The 20,886-nt window shown below is 32.3% G+C and overlaps 1 protein-coding gene and 1 long non-coding RNA gene across 2 annotated transcripts; one reads left to right on the forward strand and one right to left on the reverse strand.

Moving 5' to 3' along the window:
* Positions 1-1,887: 1,887 nt before the first annotated feature.
* On the reverse strand, positions 1,888-3,414 carry LOC145071104 (uncharacterized). The gene is made up of 5 exons (XR_013690238.1): positions 2,959-3,414; positions 2,564-2,752; positions 2,340-2,444; positions 2,177-2,250; positions 1,888-2,093 (listed from the first exon to the last, which is right to left on the reverse strand). It is a non-coding gene; the product is annotated as an uncharacterized LOC145071104 (long non-coding RNA).
* A 1,076-nt stretch (positions 3,415-4,490) lies between these two features.
* LOC145098935 (disease resistance protein ADR2-like) lies at positions 4,491-12,632 on the forward strand. The gene is made up of 8 exons (XM_079036526.1): positions 4,491-4,683; positions 6,189-6,914; positions 7,585-8,713; positions 8,803-9,126; positions 9,203-10,102; positions 10,189-10,813; positions 11,673-11,743; positions 12,304-12,632. Exons 2-8 carry the CDS (start codon positions 6,328-6,330, stop codon positions 12,349-12,351), a joined length of 3,684 nt encoding a protein of 1,227 aa, XP_078892652.1. The 5' UTR covers positions 4,491-4,683; positions 6,189-6,327; the 3' UTR covers positions 12,352-12,632.
* Positions 12,633-20,886: the final 8,254 nt, after the last annotated feature.

Here is a 20,886-nt window from a genome sequence, read left to right on the forward strand (position 1 = left end):
TGATTTTTGTTGCAGTTTCTTTTATTTAACCAATTTAAGTAACTTTAAGCAAACCTATGATATACAATACTGAAATGGCTAGAACATCATATGAATCATAGAACATAGTTAAGAACAGCAACCACCAAAACAGATTTCCAAAAACAGTAAGTATTCCAATTCTAACTACCTTACTCATTTTATAAACTGTACACAAATAATAGTTACAAAAGAATGTGATGTAGATTGTGGGGAGGCCTTGTGACTAGCTTTCTCTAAGGCCATTTTAATTGACTTTTGCATCTCTAAGTGCCTACTTGCCTACCAAATGACATCATTTAGGTTTTATGTTTAATGAGAAGGGCATTCTTGTCTTTTGCACATGAAATGGTGGTTATGCAGCTTTTTCTAGTAGCAGTGAAATCTTTTCTCCTTCATCACTAGCATTTTGGTCAACATCAATTTGAAAACTTTTAACCCCTCTTTGAAACTCAGGCATAACACCCTCCATAATGCTTGAACATCTTTTATTTAACAAAAAACCAACCTGTAGGAAAAGAACTATTTTTTGTGAGGCTCTTTTTTTTCATGGGATTCCAAGGCTGTGAATTCAAATCCATCCCTCCTCGTGTCAACCACACTGGGGATCGCAGATACCACCAGCTTCTCAACCTTGAATGACTTGAGCATCTGAAAACCATAATTTTCATTTTACAAGAGTTTATGTAAAACAAATTACATATTTGGTCCCTGTGAGTGAGGTTAGTCCAAGTTACTAATTTTCTCCCTGTGGTTTCGTTTTGTTGCTGTTTTGGTCCGTCAGTTGATTGCTAAATCGAACTATTTGGCCTTCAGTTTTATTAAAGTGACTATTTTGCAGTAGACCAGATTTGTAATCCAGTTGTAATTTTATGACTAAATTATTCTCTAAATTATCACGTATCTCTTTTCCTAAATTATAACGTGTTTTATGCTAATGTGTAAATATTTATTTAGTTAATAGAAAATAAAACATGTGTTATATTCTAAATTATAACGTACTGAATTATTTTATTCTGAAGTATATATGTTTAAAAGAAATTAAAATAATGTTTTTGTCAACCAATCATAAATTATCACGTATTTTATTTTCTAAATTATAAAGTATCTTGTTCTAACGTACAAATACTTTATTTGGTAAAAATAAATAAACAACGTTAATAGTCAATCTCATATTTTATTTTCTTTTGTCTAAAAAAAATTAGATTATAGAATAAAATACGTTATAACTTAGAAAATAATTTAATAATGATATTATGAGTAAATTATGAATTTGACCCATGTGGTATATGTTTTTTTGGGGGTTTGGTCCAAGGGCAAAATGGTCATGTTATTAAGACCAACATCATGAGTAGTTAGATTTAACAACCCATGGACCAAAACGAAAGAGAAATTTGTAATTAACTCTAGAACTTAGCAAGATTTAATATAAAAACTTTTATGTCGAATAAATTAATATGAAAAGATTACCTCTTCAATAGCATTCATGAGACACCTACACATTCCCTGACATCGATATTTGCTGCATGTTGCAATTAAAGGCATCTCCGCAACATTTACCCCATGAATCATGAACACAAATTTCAAACATAGGGTTAAAAAGGTCAAAGGGCAAAATGGCCATTTACTATTCAATGCTAGAAAATATCACCAATTTGTATACCTTAATGATGCTACACAAAGTATTACATCATTTTTCTCCAAGATCACTGTATAGAACCCCTCATAGTTCAGACGTGCAAATTCTGATCTGAAGAAAAAATCAAACGAAATAATTATCTCCAAAAGGCTGTGTTAATTAGTGAAAAAAAATCATGAAATGGTAATAGTGTTCACCCCCAATTGTATAAAACATGTGGGATCATATCAATGTCTGTTCTTAGATCCACCATGGGAAGAAAACACTCCTCCATAATTGTAAGTGCATCTGCCAGTTTCAACTTGCATTCAGCTTTCAAAGCAACCAATCCGGAATGAATCTTTTGGTCGCCATGTATGCATTTCAGAATGGTCCACGAGAAACCATCGGAAATGGAATTCATAATTCCAATCCGGGAATGAAGCCCGAAATAAACCTATAAAACAATCAAGATCAAAAGTTATTAATAGTGTCAAATAAATTCACAGATTCCAATTCCAATTCGATTTCGATTCTTACCTCCTTTCAGCTTTCCCCACAGAACCACGTCAAGTCTCTTTCTATTCCGGTTTCTCCATGACATTCCTCATGGTCTGTAAATAAAATGTTCGATTTTTTAACCAATTTGTTTTAATTTTAGATATTGACAAGAAAGAATAAATTATTTTATATTAAAATTTACATTTATGTTCGCATTGCAAACATTTCAGGCCATCCAAACTTGAAGGCTCGTTATCATTGACCACATTCCCACAAATCCAACAAGAGCATTGCCTTCAGGTAGCTCCTGGAAAAAACAAGACACATAAAATGGGATACAAATAGCCAAATAAATTAAGAAATAAAGACAAAAGGATTATGAAAGTAAAAATATAAATGAAGGGAAAGCAAGACACATACACACACCTGTACACATAAGCATGTTAGATGAGAAGTTGAGGGGCAATTATCACAGCAAATCAACTCACCACCATCACCACAAAGCCCACAATTGTCATCATTATCATCAATTTCCTCCACCTCAACAGTGCGCGTGGCACCTCTCCTAACCTTATACTCAGCTAACCAAGCTTCCAGCTGGCACAAAGTGAACGACTTCCCAGACCCCATAAAAAGATTCAAACACGAGCTTTTTAAATTTAATCTTTTTTCAAAGAGTCAGTATTCTGCAATTTCTTTACCCAATGAATTATATCTATAACATGGTAAGAAACTTCACTAATGCACAATTAGGATGAGTTTGTTACACCTGGACTGATCAAAACAAATTGGAGAGAGAGAGAGAGAGAGGGAGAGCTCACCAATTATGAACAGATGGAGATAGATATACTCAAACTGCACTCCCAATTCATGTAAGCATTTCATCGAACAACTGTTGTGCACATTCTATTGAACGGGGGAGAAGATGAACTGTGTCCCTATGATGCTGATCATAAGAACATACATTCAACTATCCATGTAACCTTCTTTCAAAATCTCATCCAATCGATGAAATCACAAGGGGAAAACGATTGAGATAGAGAGAGAAAGAGATACTGGAGGATGTAGGGAAGGAGCTGGCGACGCCAGTCGGAGGAAGGGGGGCGTGGGGACAAACATTGTCGTAAGTAAGAAGTAAGGCTTTCGCCAGGACGACGATTTTTGATGAATTCTTCTCGGACTTTGTTGATAACGTGATGACTTGGGTATAGACAAATGTTGGTCGCCGAACATCCTTGAAAATCTCAGCAGATACAAAAACCCTAAGTAGTAGAAATTGGATTTGGTGATGACGAACTGGAGATTGGGGAAGGTTTAGGGCTTGCAGATGGTGGATGAGAACAACGGTGAAACGATGGGAGAGATTGGTTTGCATCCGTTTATACGTGAAAAATGGTCTGCGTGTGAGCGTGTCTTGTATGTTGTATTGCCACTTGTATTTTAAGGTAAGTTACATTTTTACCCTTGTGGTTTGATGACATGTATTGCCGTTAAAAGTAACTATATGTTGGTGATTTTTTAAGGTTATTTTGACCGTATCTTTTTCCGGTTAAAAGTAAGTATACATTGATCCCTTTTTAGAGTTAGGCGCTATGAATAAAATTATACATAACTAGTGACCATTTTTTGTGGTCACTGAACCTATTTTCATTTTGTATTTCAATGACCATATTGTTTATATTGTTTCGTCACAGTCATCCCACATGAACGTATAGGTGGGTTTGAACAAAGAAGAGCACTCAGTGACCACTATTTTTTGTCACTAAGCCTCTAATGAAGTGATCATTTTTTTGTCATTAGGCCTTCAATGCAGTGACCATTATTTTTGGTCACTAAACTAATTATGATATTAAAATATGATATTTTTTCTACGCTTAGTGACCGGAGAGTGACGACCATCAAACAATCAGTCACTAAACTTGTAGCATTACCAAAATTCAGTGACGACTTAATAAATGGTCACTAAATGATGATATTAGTGACCGGATTTTAGGTTGTCACTAATAATTGGTCATTAAAAGGGAATTTTCTTGTAGTGCATATAGGGGTTCACATATAACAGAGGAACAACTGAGACATGACAAAAGAAGGTTAAAAAAGTCTCTTTATAGTTGAACTTAAATGAAAAGTTTAACAGATTTGGTAAAAGTGACAACCAATGAAAGAAATTAAGACCATAAGGATGGATGGTTGTGTGTCGTTTTTTAAACTTGTCCTCAAAGTGAAATTTTCACTAAACATCAAGGGCCAATTTGTAATTTAGTCTTCCATTCCAGAAAATAAATAAATAAATAAATAAGGAAATTCAAAAAAAGCAAAACCTTGTTTCTTTTTTCTTTTTTGGAAAGAACCCTGAAAGCCTCCGATCCCAACGCGTAAGAAAACCCCAACATTTTCGTTGTTTATTATTGTCTCTCGCCCTCTCCCTTCCTTTCATAGTGGACTCCTGCTGACTTACTGCTCAACTTTCTTAGTCGTTGTCTCTGTTCATTTTTCCTCTGCTTATCGCCGCTTCAGGTTTTTATAAACTCTGCTCATCCTTACAGGTTAGTTTTGCTTGTGTAAGAATTTCACGTATCAATCACAGATCATTTGAATTTTCATAAACAGGTGATTAAAATTTTGTTTATTTCAGATATATTTTTTTTAGTTTATACATCAGTTACAGTCCAGCACGTTCTTACTTGAAGTCCAGAATGACGAACAAAACTTTGAGCACGCAGACTGGGAAATTCTCGGATTCTTGAAAATTGCCTCCTTAATCACTTTATATTTTGAATTGATAAACACCATTTTTACATTTGATTCTTTTTTGAATGATGGTATCTGTTCCTTAATCGTAAGCTAAACACTCAAAACCAACAAGCTTCAATATTCGATTGTCATAATTCTAGATTGCCTGCTGATGTTTCCTTTGTACAAAACTTGGGGTTCTGTCAAACCCAGATTGTAAGACATCCGGGTGTTATTCTACTTGAATCAGATCCTGAACCAAATAAGCAATGATCTCTCTGTTTGAAAATAAGTTGGATTAGGTTTATGCTTCAGTTTTCACTTCCATAAGTTCTACTTCTCATACAGAAAACAGTCTTCTAATTCTACGTTTTGAAACTTCAAATTTCTTGGTTAATTAGTGGTCAAGTGATAATGCTTCAGTTTTCACTTCCAAGGATGGCATCAGAGCTTTGGAATCAGCCATTTCATCTTTTGGCGACTCCATTTGTAAGGGTATAGTATCTTGATTCTTCTCAACATGGTTGTCTGAGCTAGTTGTTTGAGGAGAACCCTGAGAAGAATTTGAAAATCCCACAGCCGCTGACCTGGCAATCATTTCTTCATTCTTATCTTGAAATGGAGATGGAATAGCTTGGAGGAAATGTAAATCCCAAAGTCTTGAGTTCAGAATCCCAGGATATACCTGTTTGTTGTAGGGTTCTGTTGTAGTCTCTGACCTTTTTGCCCTCAAACAACTAACCCTTCATGTAGTTCGCCTCCTAGGATAGCTGGAACAGCCTCCATAACAGTCCTCTATGGAAAAAAGAAATGAAGTTCCAAAAATTGTATAAATGAAAACCTTATAGTTGATGCTAAACTTCACTGGAAAAGAAACATTATGAGGGAATTTTCAACCATAATGTAAATGAGTTACATGAGAGAGGAAACTTACCATGATTATCTCCATTGCCACTCTTCTCATGAAACAAAGGAGTCTCTGTTTGACACTTTGTCTTGACTGTATATCTGTTTTCTATTTTTGGTAAAGTGGCTTTGTTTTACCTACTAAAAGAACCAACAAAATGATATAGTTACACAGAGGGCTGCATGATCTAACTTTTAGGCTGCATTTGTCAAGCTAGATATACTTTCAAGGGCATTTCAGTTATGAGGATCAGGAGGGCATTTACGTCTTTTTCATAAACGAGAGACCAAGAGATAAAAAATTTCAATTTAAATAACTCACATGGCAATATAATATTATTTTACATCAATACTTTGCTGTTAGCAGATGAAATTTAAGCTGCATATTAATCAATAATTTGCTATTATGCAGAGGCATTTTCTATGGGTCCTGAGACATTAAAGAACAAGTGAAGAAAGCCGGTGAAACCAACTTTCATAACTAATAACATCTGTGGAGGAGTTTGAGAGCTTACTGAGAAGCGTGAAGGGTCATCAACCTGTAATTTGTTATGGTGGTTCTATCTGATCTTCCAGAAGGTTCTTCATCAACTGATGATTATAGTTCATCAGCCCATGTTCCTACTTCATCAACTCATGGTCATAACTCATCAGCTCATAATCATAGATATGATGTATTTTTAAGTTTTAGAGGTGTTGACACTCGTCATAGTTTCACTGATCACCTTCATAAGGCCCTCATTTATGCCAATATCAATACCTTCTTGGATGATGAAGAGATTGAAACCGGGGAAGATCTGAAACCGGAATTGGAGAGTGCGATTAAGGCATCTCGGGCTTCTATTATCATCTTGTCCAAGAATTATGCTTCTTCAACATGGTGTATGGATGAATTGGTGTTGATCCTTGAGCAGCGTATGACATCCAACCATATTGTTATCCCCATATTTTATCATGTGGAGCCCACACATGTTAGGAAGCAACAAAGTAGCTTTGGAGATGCAATGGCTAAGCATAAAAAGACAATGGAGGAAGAGACAAATGCAAATAAAAGAAGTCAATGGGCTCAAAAGATGGACCGATGGAATAAAGCGCTTATTGAAGTTGCTAATTTAAAAGGAAAGGATGTAAATGGAAGGTAACCACTTTCTTACCCATATTTCCATAATCCTTCAATTTTGTTTGATTAAAACATGTATGATAGTATCATGTTCTCCCAATGCATGTCAATAAGTTTCTTTAACATCATTTAGTATACATATATTTGATGTATTAGGATATAAATTTCACACATTTATTATGCATTTTGTGCTTCATTATAAGTTACTTCATTTAGACAAACTATTTCAATTATTTTGTATGCTTTCTATTAAAAAACAAGATTTAAAGGGTTTTCTATGCATCTACTATTAATTATACCATACCACCTTCAAATCATAGTGTCTTGTATGATAAATAACTTCTCTTACCTTCAATTAGTAATTACCTATAACCGACACTTTTTTTTCAAACACACCACAATGATAGTTATGATGGTCTTGTGTAAATGTAGTTAAGTTAGGTTGTCCATTAGTGAAATCTGGTATTACATTGGCATCTTTTAACTTTTTATACATAAATATTTATGACCTTACACATTGGATTCTTGTATGGTTAGAACATAGAAGAGTAAACACAATATCATTTTAATGTGAAGGACTTGATTAAAATTAATAGCTATGATATAATTTTGATTTTGGTTCTTTGGACAAATTAAATCTCCAAATCCAGTTTGTTAGTTCTGTGGTTCATATAAAATCTGATTTCAGGCTAGAGACGGAATTTATTGAAGAAATTGTGAAGGACATCCAACGTAGGTTACATGTACCCTTAAGGAGTGTTCGGCAACAAGTTATTGGGATGGACTATTCCATTAAGTTCATAACTTCATGGTTGAAAGATGGATCCTCACATACAGCAGACATACTCACTATTTATGGTATAGGAGGGATTGGGAAGACAACTTTAGCCAAACATGTCTATGGGCTATATGCTCACGAATTCCACAAAAGCAGCTGTATTGAAGATGTTAGTAGGGTATGTGATGGAAAGTTTAATGGGTTGCTTGATTTACAAGAAAAACTAAGCAGTGACATTTCAAAAACAAGTTCCGTTAAAGTTCATGATGCTTTGGTATACACCTCAAAGATAGAGAATGCAGTAGCACGTAAAAGGGTGTTTCTTGTTCTTGATGATATTAGCACGCTTGATCAGTTGGATGCGTTACTTGGAAGCAAAGGTTTTCATCCCGGAAGCAAAATAATTATAACCACAAAGGAAAGACATTTGATAGAGAGGTGTGCACTATTCAAAACAGACATTAAACCAAAGCATACAGAGCTCTTGCTTCAAGGCTTACATGAGACCGAATCATGGAAACTTTTGTGTCTCCATGCATTCAAATGCAACTATCCCAAGACAGGTTATGAAGGGGTGTTATATAAGCTTGTGAAGTATTGTCAAGGACATCCATTGGCTCTTGTAGTATTGGGAAAATCTTTATATGATCGAGATGTAACTTATTGGGAAGGGTGCATAGAAGGGCTAAAGAAAGAAACAGATTCTCATGTGAATAATGTCTTGAGAATGAGCTTTAACTCTTTGCCATCCAAAAATGATAAGGACTTGTTTAAGTATATTGCTTGTTTTTTTGTTGGAATAGATAGAGATGTTGCTGAAACAATATTAAAGGCATGCAATATAAACATAAGATCTGGAATCCCGAATCTCCTCGACCGATTCCTTCTTTCGATTGGATGGAAAAACGAATTGAAGATGCATCAGTTGGTTCAAGAGATGGGAAGATTCGAAGTACGTCAAGAATCACATGACAAGCCATGGAAGAGAAGTCTATTATGGTGTCATGAGGAGTCATTCAGAGTATTAAAACAAAAAAAGGTAAGAGGTCATATGTGGTTTTAAAAGTGTGCATGTTAAAAACATTGTGTATGGTCTTAACTTTTTATTTACATTATGTTTCTTCTTAGGGTAAGGGAAATCTTGTTGGCCTTGCCCTTGACATGCGCATGCTTGAGAAAGAGATGTTGGGTGCATCATATAAGCTAAAAACAGATGCATTAAGTAAGATGGATAATTTGATGCTACTACAACTCAATTATGTTCACATGAATGGGTCTTATGAGAACTTTCCACCGGAACTAAGAAGTTTGTGTATGCATGGATTCCATTTAAAGTCTATACCTTCAGAATTACCTATGGAGAATCTTGTTGCTCTTGACATGTCATATAGCAATATTGAATCATTTATCGGTTGTTATAGTAATCCACAACGACTTGAGAAGAGGAAAAAGGTAACTTATCTTCATTTATTATTTTTCATGCTTAGTTGAATTTCACCACCATTCTAACTTCTTTTAGTTTTTATAGTTGGATGGATTATGCTTAAAAAACAAAAGGTTGCTTGGATCATTGAAGGTTCTTAATTTAAGTTTCTGTAAACAACTTTGTAGTCTTGGTGACTTTGACCAATTCCCAGCTTTGGAGAGGTTAATAGTCAGAAATTGCACTGGTTTGCTTGAGGTTAGTGAATCAATTGAGCAGTGTGTTGAACTTGCCCTCATCGATCTAAGCTACTGCAAGCAGCTTAAAAACCTTCCAAGAATCATAGGCATGCTAAAGAAGGTTAAAACAATGTTGCTAGATGGTTGTAATCTGGGTGAATCTCAAACTGAGGATACAAATTTAGATATGGATTCACTGGACATGTGCAATGCTAACAAAAACATTAGCATAAGCACAAGAACCTCTTCCTCCACCTTTGTGGGTGCTATGCCAAGCCGTTTGAAGTTTTTTTCAAGTTCTTTGTTGAGATCTTTAGTAAGGCTGTCGCTTGCAAATAATAATTTGTCCACTGAATCCTTTCCTATGGATTTCAGTAGTCTGTCCTTGTTAAAGGAATTATATTTAGATGGAAATCCTATCCATTCCATGCCCAATTGTGTGAGAACCCTTCATAGGGTTGAGATACTTAGTATGGTATACTGTAATAAATTGAAGTCAGTCGAACATCCTCCACACACACTAAAAATCTTGCTCTATTCTGATCTCGAGTCTTTAGAAAAAGTTGTATTTGATCCCAAAATGTCTCCCCTCATGTTATTTTATTTTCCAAGAAGTTACACCCATAGGTCGTATGAAATTGAAGGCATGGTGAAAATCCAACCAATGGTGGGTGTTGAGGAAAAGGTATTACGTAGCTTGGGCTGGATTAATTTACTCCATAACAAAAGGAATGGGGGAAATAATCCTAGGGAATCTCGAATGCAGGTTTTGTCTGGTTAACTGTCTTTCTTTATTTGACTACATAAAATACTATAATATAATCATTTAATTAAGATGTTTGTATTTGGCAGATGTTATATGAATTTGGAATATTCAGCACAACATATGACACAGAGGAGATGCCGAGTTGGTTTATGCATAGAAGCCCAGGGCCATCGATATCATTTACGATCCCATCATCATCTCCAAACAACCTCCTTACAGGACTCAACTTCTGCTTTCTGCAGACAAGGAGAGTTTTGTATGAGAGGCCTTCAATTCTACTTCATCATTTCCCCGTTACACCGATGATCACAGTTAGTAATATAACAAAGAACCGCATGTGGATATACGAACCTCTCTGGGACAGATACTTTGTAGATAAAAAGTGTAGGGTGGTGTTAAGTCATTGGATGTTTGGGATGAATGAGATGGAGGTTGGTGACCATGTTACTATTACTGTTACACTGCCGTATCATGGAATTTTAAAGGAATGTGGTGTGAGTCTTGTGTATGAGGATGATGGAGAGAAGAAGGATGAAGAAGAAGATGTGTTGGGTTATTACAAGTCATGGAATCACATAATTGGTGGAGATCTCTCTCCTTTTCAGACAACTACAGGACAATACATCCTAAACAATATGCAGTTTTTTACACATGCCATTGTATTGTCTCCCTATCATCGTAAATTCGTTCCAGACGGCCCCGACATTCAAGGTAGATGTGATTTTTGTTAAATATATTTTTATTGTCATGTCTTATGTATAATGACCCATTTATTTTAACAGATGGTTCATAACTTAAATCTTTTAAACAACTTGATCATATATATATTATTGATATTTATTGACCTATAAGATAAGTTTTTTTTTTTTTTTTTTTTTTTTTTATAAAATGTAAAAAATAAAAGTTGTACTTTTCATTTATAAAATGAATAGACCCAAACATTGATTCAGAAACGGGGACAGTTTTGGTCCCAGGGGTACTTTGGGAAAACTTTCCTAATTTAAAGTTTTGAGTTAGTTTAGGATTCCAATTAGTTTAGTATAAATAGGGTATGGTTGTGTGACCTTTTTAATTAAGTTTTTTTCAGTCTTTTCAGTAATAAAAACTTGAAGAACAAGTAATTTTCCCAGATTTCTATCCTCCCCTGTTTCACTCATGCTCTGTTTCTTTTTTGCACACAGCTGAAGTTTCCATTCTGTCATAATCAAGTGAATTGATATGGTGTGGTGGCATCCATTTTACCCCACCCTGAGGAGTATTTAAACTTTTCATTTTCTAGAAGATTGTCAGCTAAGAAAATTCTAGTTGCAAAAACTGTTTGAGAGGCCTTCCTCTTGAAAGAATGGGAAAACCCTAATAAATCATTAATTATCAGTTACTTGTTTCCGGTTGTGAATTTCCTGCTTATTCTCTTTACTGTGTGTGGGGCTTATCAGCACACTCAATTGATCAAGGCTTTTCTGATATGCTGGATCACATAAATATACCTGGACCCAATACATATAACTACTTTGTCCAAGTGTTTTTTTTGTGAATAATGATTAACGTATCACTTTTTATCTGATTTCAGTTCAAAAGGAAGGATGTTGGTTCAGAGCTTTATCGCAAAGGAAGCCTGACATAAGTGGTCGTGCACATAAGGTATACTTTTTGACACCCAAACCTTTTCTCTCTTTGTGTGAACAAGAGGCATACACAACCGAATATTAGGAATCAAAGTTCTCAATTGATTTAGGGTGTAACAAAATAAGAGGAGTTATAACCTTTCATTGAATGCATTAAAGTGGAAATATTAAAATTTGGAATCATTGAATACTACAAATATCTATTCATACCATGTCTAAACACTAAGGGTCAAAATCTAGGATTGAATTCTCACCACTCCCTGTCACAGTGTAATATGGAATTAGGACCAATTCATAGATTAATCATCTTCGGTAGATGTTTTTGGGTAGATTCTATGTTAATAACAAACTATTACACTATGGAAAACAATATGAAATTGATCAAGCATATTGCTTGATTTTAGGGAATCTTAATGATAGATTCATTCTTAGGATAGAAGCAAGCAACATGTTGAGAATGCTTAAATTGCTTCAAGAGTTTGGAAGAGATGTGTCACTAGGAATCATTAATTCTGTTGAATCAAGAAAAATGTAACATAAACTTTTACAATTTTCTTACTTTTCCTTTATCTGTAGGGTGAGGGGGAATCTTCAAGGTCTCATCCTTCACATGGAAAGGATTGAGAAAGAGAGGCTACATGGCTGGCAATAATAGAAAATAGATGCATTCGGCAAATGGGGGAATCTTCAAGGTCAATTGTGTGCAAGTCAATGAGCTATATCCTAGTTTCCCAGAAGAATTAAGATAATATATACCAGCCTCTACTGCAAAATTAAACACATTTGGAATTGTATGTTATTTCCACATGATTCTTTTAAGCATAGTTATCAAAATTAAACACTTCTCGAATTGTGTGCTATTTCCTTATCATAATTGGAATTGAAAATTTTGTCTCAACTCTCAATCATTGCCTTATCAACAATGTCCATCGTGTCTATGGAGTATGGACTCAAAACCTCAAATCCTTGATTGGATTCTATAATTTGTTTGGGTACTATGTAAAATTAGCGTGCTACACCTTAATATATTAAGACTCCGATTTTGAAAGATGAGAATTCTCTTATCATTTGTTTTTCTATTTTAAAAGCAACACTTTTAGGTCACCCCTTTTTCTTCACATCACGAGACATAATAGTAATAATAATAATAATAATAATAATAATAATAATAATAATAATAATAATAATAATAGTAATAATTATTAATAATAATAATAGTAATAATAATAATAGTAATAATAATAATAATAATAATAATAGTAATAATTATTAGTAATAATAATAATAATAATAATAATAATAATAATACTAATAATAATAATAATAATAATAATAATAATAATAATAATAATAATAATACATTTTATTATAAAAACAGATTGTCAGGCAGCTAAATTCATGTTTAATAAAGACTTCAAACATGATGTTTCTAAACAAATGTTTACCAGATGGCAAGCTACATTAGCATGTTTTGATTTTGAAATTCAATACAAAAAAGGAAAATATTCCTAGCTTCGCCCAAATGATCACAGATGGTGAAACCATCAACGATAATTTTGAATATAAGGAATCATCTCATAGAGATACTATTATTATCTTAGAACATAAAGATATAATGCTTTATTTTGAAAATAATGATGATCCATGGTTTTTAATGACAAGATACTTGGATACAGCAACATACGCTGGATATTCTTATAAACAAAGATTATATTATGAGAATATTTTGAAAATAACTGGATCAGTTGAATTTTCTCATTTTACATCCGGAGGTAATACCAGTGTTTACAATTTTAGCAAAGCCATTATCAAAAAGATCATATCACCTGAGGAATGGGGATTGAGTACCCTTAAAGAAAAAGAGTTTATACTCCCTCCTTCGAAGATACCAATGAAATTTACATACTGGGATTATATTGAAAGCTTTCATAAAGCCTTCCTATATGAGAACCCTCAAAGAAAACATACTTGGTTCTTTAAAGTATGTGAAAAGGTTTATAACCAAAGTAAAGATATACCAAATTGGTTCAGTAATTGGTGGATCTCATATGGCCCAAGTATAGATATTCTCCCTGAGGAACCATTTAGAAAATTATATGGGGAATGGTTACCCGTCTCTCCTAGATACCAAAACCAAGCCGTTCCTTTGAAATCAGAAGGGTTGGAAGCAATATCTTCCATGCATTTTTTCATGGAATTTTCTATTCCGTGGATTTGGAAATGGTCCCCACATGTGGATTATACTCCCTCCAAATTTCCTTCTCTACAAAGGTCATATTTTACCAAATTCTGGCCTAAAATGCTTCATAAAAATCCAGAAACAAAAATTCTTAATGCACAGGAAACAATTGATCATATCAATCAGCAAATTAAGAAATACCAAGACCAGAAAAAATTCTCGGAAGTAGCCTCTCTCTTATGTTTGAGACAGGCCTGGAGCCATTTCTATATTTCTCTCTTGTAATCTACTCTTGTAAAAAATCCTTCTGCAATAAATAGCTTTAAATAAATTTGGAGTATCATAGTTTTACTACAAGACAATCTTGGATTCACCTTTCTGGTTAGTCTACTTCCTTATACTTTATTTTATTTGTAAGCCTAATGCAAGGCTAATTCGTTAATATCACATAGTATCCTCATGGAAGCAGTATTATGATCAGCAAATCATAATCCGATATGAGTAAATCAGATTAAAAAAAAAAAAAAAAAAAAAAAAGTCTGGAGAAAAAGGCAAAGTCGTGTTTTAGCCATGCTTTTATAACCACGGTGTTGTTTTAGGGCGTTTTACTCATTGACTCGCCTAGCCCGCCTGACTCTTCTAAATATTTTAAAATTTTCTTATTTTATTTTGTTTGGTCTAAAAATTTTACTCATATCGTTATGGTCCTGCACGAAACATGGTATCAGAGCCATGAAATACTATGTGATATTAATTCGATTTTTTTTATGAGTATATTCAATAGATTTAAAAACAGTAATAAACAATTGATTAAGAACCAGTTAATAGAAGAATATGAAATACCAAAAAATTTAGACCTTCTTAATAAATGGACTATTCCTAGTATCAAACCTAAATTCATTTATGAATTAGGAACTTTTGAAGAATTAGGTTTTATCCAAACTGTTAAAACTACAGAAGAGAATTTAACTATGAATGAAGATGACATGACAGTTCAGTTAATAACTCCACAAGATATTAATAAATACAAACATATTTATAATTACTTGCATATTGGTTTAGTGCAAATTGCTTTTAAACCATTAACATTACAAGGATTACCTGAAAGTTTTTTAGCAGTTCTTAGGGACGCTAGAAAGAAAAATTGGAAACAATCTTTAATGGGTATAATAGAATCTAGTTTGTCTCATGGACCGGTATATTTTAATGTTTACCCAAATTTACAACTTTCTTTGTCTGATAAGAATATTTTTCAAGCATTAACATTAAATGTCAAAACTCATGGTTATAATTATTTACCAGGATCGGAAGTAATATGTATATGTTATCGTATATATTTTAAACCATTAAAAACGATGAATCCTAAATGTAAGAAAGTAAATAAACCTATAAATGAAACAATTTTAATAGAAAGTAATTTCGATATGTCAAAAATTACAACTAGAAAAGCCATAAAATGGGATGAAATAAAATTTCCCCAACACTGGATTTTAGAAGATAATATACCACCCACGCCTTTAATAAATAGTAATATAGAAAGTATTATACAAACTTCTGATGGGGCCGTTACTATAGAATTTAACAAGGAAATAGAATATGAGCACAACCTAATAAAACAAACAAGATCGGCAAGATCTTCACATTCATACATATCACCATTAGATTATAATGTAGAAGTCCCCCCTACTCGTGCTTCTGTTGATATCAGAAAAATAAATAATCTAAATATACATGATGATATTGTGTATGAGGCGGAGGCATCTACTCCTTCTGAAATGAATTTTACAGTTTAATGGATTTAGAAGAAAAAATAGATTTTAGCCCTGGTTCTCAGGCAAGAAAAATTATTTCAGAAGAATTTTATTCAACTAAATGGACATTTTTTAAAGATTGGTTATTTAAAAATTATTCTAAAGAGGAGTTACAAGAGATACAAAATACATTTTATGAACATTTATCCTCTATAAATCAGATTATACATTTTATTCCTTGGTTTACTTATACTTTTCTACATGATATTCACAACATAGAAAGAGATTATACTCTATCAGGAGATAAGATAATAACAAGCATATTTCCACCTCAAATCCCTTTTACAATTACAAATAACAACGTTACAATAAAATTTTCAGCTTATCAAAAACTTTTTGAAGAAAAGACTCCTACTGTAGATATAAATCATATTAATAGTATGATCCAACAATTAAATTTCCATAATTTATATTCTATAATAATAGGAGAACAATTAATGGATTTACATAAAAAATAGAAAAAATAAATAGTCAGAAAGAGATAATAATAAAAAGAAAAGAGAAAGAAAAACAAATAAATGCTACTATTCAACCACCACCGAATATTACTGGTTATAAATTAAAAAACTACGATTATATGCTAGATATTATACAAGAACAAATGAAAAAACTACATATTAATACCATAAATAAAGACCCGGATGATGAGTCAGACATAGATGAGGCCCAAATAAATAAAATTAATAATTACGACAGTAAATTTGCTAGAAAGCCTGTCCAAAGATTATATTATTATCCAAGACCAAGTCCCCAAGATGTCCTACACGAGGAACAAGAATATGAAATTAATAATAGTTACAGTGGTAAAAATGTTTATGAATGGAATCTAGATGGATATACTGAAAGACAAATATATAATATGATTCATAGAATGTTGATGTATAGCACAATTGCTAAAAATACAGGAAATAGTGATAAACAAGTAGCCAACATGCTAATTGCCGGATTCACTGGCCAATTAAAAGGCTGGTGGGACAATTATTTTGATGAAAAAACTCAACAAGCTATTCTTAATACAGTAAAAACAGAAAATGGAATAACTACTCCCAATGTGGTATACACTCTTACTTGTACCATAATAGAACATTTTACAGGAAGATGGTCAGATAATTCTGAAAACATTCGTACCTTATTAAATGGATTATTTTGTAAAACTCTTACGTCCTTTCGATGGTATAAGGATACTTTTTTAAGTAGAGTTATGGAGCTTAATGATTGTAATAGTGTTTATTGGAAATCAAAATTCATAGATGGTTTGCCAAATCTTTTTGCTGAAAGAGTTAAAAACCAACTAAGAATAGATAATACAATTCCTTACGAAGATTACACATATGGAAAATTAATAGGAACTTGTATCCAGGAAGGTTTGGCCCTATGTAGTGAAATAAAACTCAACCATCAAATAAAAACCCAACATCTTAATGAAAAAAGACAATTAGGAGAATTTTGTGATCAGTTCGGAATAGAAACCAGTAAAAATAAGAAGAAACAGAGAAAAGAATTCCAACAGAAAAAAAGATTTTATAAGAGAAAACATAACGATTTTGATAGAAAAGATAAACACATAAAAAAAGAAATTTATTAAAAAGGAAAATAAAAAACCTCCTACTTGCTTTTCATGTGGAAAAACTGGTCATTATGCTAATAAATGCAGAAATAAAAAAATAAAGAAACAAATTAATAATATGGATATAAGTGAGGACATAAAACTTCAATTAATAAATTTAATAGATAATTCATCAGACGGAGAGGAAATCTCAGACAATAATTCTGATATCAACATAACAGATTATGATTCTAATTCAGATTCTGAAGAAATTGAATGTAATTGTGATAATCTAGAATAATGTTCATGTAACATGGATCATCAATTATATCTAATCCAATCTCAATTTAAAGAAGATTTAACCATAAATGTAATTAGTAATGATATTGCAGACTTATTAAAAGAAGTAAATGATCCAGAAATAAGGCAGAAGATACTAGAAAATTTAACTATCAAGGAACATAATATAAAAGAAGAAGGAATTTATTCAATGAAAAATGTACATAATATGTTAAGAGAAAGAAGAAATAAAAATTCTACTAATATACCTACAGTACAGGACTTACAAGATGAAATTCAATCTCTAAAACAGGATATATCCAAAATAAAAAAGGATCAATTAATAAATAATCAAAGAATTGATAAATTAGAAAAATTACAAAGTAACCAGGATGCTAGTGCTAGCAATAATACTGATAATAATTTTCTTCAATCAATGGAACTAGTAATATCTAGAAAATGGCATGTTACAATTAATCTATTTATTACTTACAACTATCAAAGGAATTTTGTTGCCCTAATAGACAGCGGAGCAGATCTAAATTGCATAAGAGAAGGATTAATACCTACAAAATATTTTCAAAAATCGACACATACGTTAAGAGAATTATCAGGTTCCAAATTAGATATTAGATACAAACTAACAGACGCAAAAATTTGTACAGAAAATGTCTGCATACCTATTAATTTCACTATAATTAAAAATATGACTAGTAATACAATGATTCTAGGAAATCCCTTTTTGGAAATGATATTACCTCTAACTATTGATAAAAATAAAATTGTAGGATCCTATAAGAATAAACATGTTATATTAAATTTTGTCTCTGACCCTTACTCTATCTGGATCAATGAGTTAAATTTAAAGAAAAACCAAATAAACTTTCTTAAAGAAGAAATTAGAACGGTTCAAATAGATGAACAGTTAGAACAACCTAAATTACAGGAAAAAATTAAACTTTTAACAAACCAATTCTCCTTAAACATTTGTAATGACCATCCTAATGCTTTTTGGGAAAGAAAAAAACATATAGTTATGCTTCCCTATGAGGAAGGTTTCAATGAAAAACAAATTCCTACCAAGGCAAGACCATGTCAAATGAATTTTGAATATTTGAATACATGTAAAAAAGAAATAACTTCCTTATTAGATAAAAATTTAATACAACCTTCTAAATCTCCATGGTCGTGTACCGCGTTTTATGTTAACAAACATTCAGAACAAGAAAGGGGAGTACCAAGACTTGTTATCAATTATAAGCCACTTAATAAGGTCTTAAAATGGATTAGGTATCCTATTCCTAATAAAAAGGATTTATTAGATCGTTTACATGACTCTTTAATATTCTCAAAGTTTGACTTAAAATCAGGGTATTGGCAAATTCAAATTGATACCAAGGATAGATATAAAACGGCTTTTAATGTTCCTTTTGGACAATACGAATGGAATGTTATGCCATTCGGCCTAAAAAATGCCCCTTCGGAATTTCAAAATATAATGAATGATATATTTAATCCTTATAGCAATTTTATTATTGTTTATATAGATGATATTCTAGTATTCTCAAAAAATATCCAAGAACATTTTGATCATCTGCATACTTTTGAAAAAATAATAATAAATAATGGTCTGGTAATATCACAATCTAAGATGTCTTTATTTCAAACAAAGGTAAGATTTTTGGGTCATAATATTGAAAAGGGACAAGTCATCCCTATACAAAGAAGTATAGATTTTGCTGCAAAATTCCCAGATGAAATAAAAGATAAGACTCAGCTACAAAGATTTTTAGGTAGCCTGAATTATATATCACCTTTTTATAAAGATTTATCAACCGATAGTGCAATTCTTTATGACAGGTTGAAAAAGAACCCTGGTGCTTGGACTAGTAATCATACCCAAGCGGTTAAAAGAATAAAAGACAAAGTTAAAAATCTACCATGCTTATCTTTGGCTAATCCTAATTGGGAAAAGATAGTTGAAACAGATGCCTCTGAAATAGGGTTTGGAGGAATTTTAAAACAAATTCACCCTAACAATAAGCATGAATTTTTAGTTAGGTTTCATTCTGGAAAGTGGACTCCTAGTCAAAAGAATTATTCTACTACTGCTAAAGAAATTTTAGCATTAGTAAAATGTATTCTTAAATTTCAAGATGATTTATATAATCAACATTTCATTATAAAAACAGATTGTCAGGCAGCTAAATTCATGTTTAATAAAGACTTCAAACATGATGTTTCTAAACAAATGTTTACCAGATGGCAAGCTACATTAGCATGTTTTGATTTTGAAATTCAATACAAAAAAGGAAGTGATAATAGTCTTCCCGATTTTTTAACTAGAGAATTTCTGAATGAGTTATAGCCAACTAAGACAGTTATCTTATGATATCATTAATACAAAAAATTTAATTAATAAAGCGGAAATTGAATTAACCAACTTAAAAAATGAACCATATTTCAGGAAGAACAGTAATAAATTTAAGATTAATTGGTTTAAGAATTCAGCTCAAAAATCTTGAGAACAAACTTATATTACTCTCAAATTGACATTTTTAGGTAAATTTCTTATGGGTGACTCAAGATTACAAGTAAAGAATAATCTTCATTGTAAACATATCAGGGTCTTAGAATCGTTTATCAAACGAAGTAAAAAAGATAAAGATAGACCAATAACAAGAACTGACATGAAACGATATAACATTATGTTCAAATATCTTCATAAGAAAATCTCAGAAACTACATGCTAATTTGCAGGATGAATTCCAATCGAGGAAGAGGCCATCCTTCATACAGGGGTGGTTATGGTAGAGGCCGAGGAAATCCTGCGGCTTCAAGCAGTTCTTATAGAACTGGAAATTCGTCACAAGCAGATAATCAGTCTCTTCCAATTCCCGGAAGCCCATTATATGAGGAGTTTAAAGCATTTTTAGAATCAAAAAAGGAAAATATTCCTAGCTTCGCCCAAATGATCACAGATGGTGAAACCATCAACGATAATTTTGAATATAAGGAATCATCTCATAGAGATACTATTATTATCTTAGAACATAAAGATATAATGCTTTATTTTGAAAATAATGATGATCCATGGTTTGTAATGACAAGATACTTGGATACAGCAACATACGCTGGATATTCTTATAAACAAAGATTATATTATGAGAATATTTTGAAAATAACTGGATCAGTTGAATTTTCTCATTTTACATCCGTAGGTAATACCAGTGTTTACAATTTTAACAAAGCCATTATCAAAAAGATCATATCACCTGAGGAATGGGGATTGAGTACCCTTAAAGAAAAAGAGTTTATACTCCCTCCTTCGAAGATACCAATGA

The sequence above is a fragment of the Lactuca serriola genome, chromosome 1, assembly GCF_051521515.1.
Source record: "Lactuca serriola cultivar US96UC23 chromosome 1, Lser_US96UC23_V15, whole genome shotgun sequence".
Taxonomy (NCBI): domain Eukaryota; kingdom Viridiplantae; phylum Streptophyta; class Magnoliopsida; order Asterales; family Asteraceae; genus Lactuca; species Lactuca serriola.

Bases quoted from the DNA above. Each gene is read 5' to 3' on its own strand.
- LOC145098935 (XM_079036526.1), top strand. From the start codon at position 6,328: ATGGTGGTTCTATCTGATCTTCCAGAAGGTTCTTCATCAACTGATGAT. The intron at 8,714-8,802 runs GTAAGAGGTCAT...GTTTCTTCTTAG, and splicing joins GAGTATTAAAACAAAAAAAG to GGTAAGGGAAATCTTGTTGG. The intron at 11,744-12,303 runs GTATACTTTTTG...CTTTATCTGTAG, and splicing joins TAAGTGGTCGTGCACATAAG to GGTGAGGGGGAATCTTCAAG.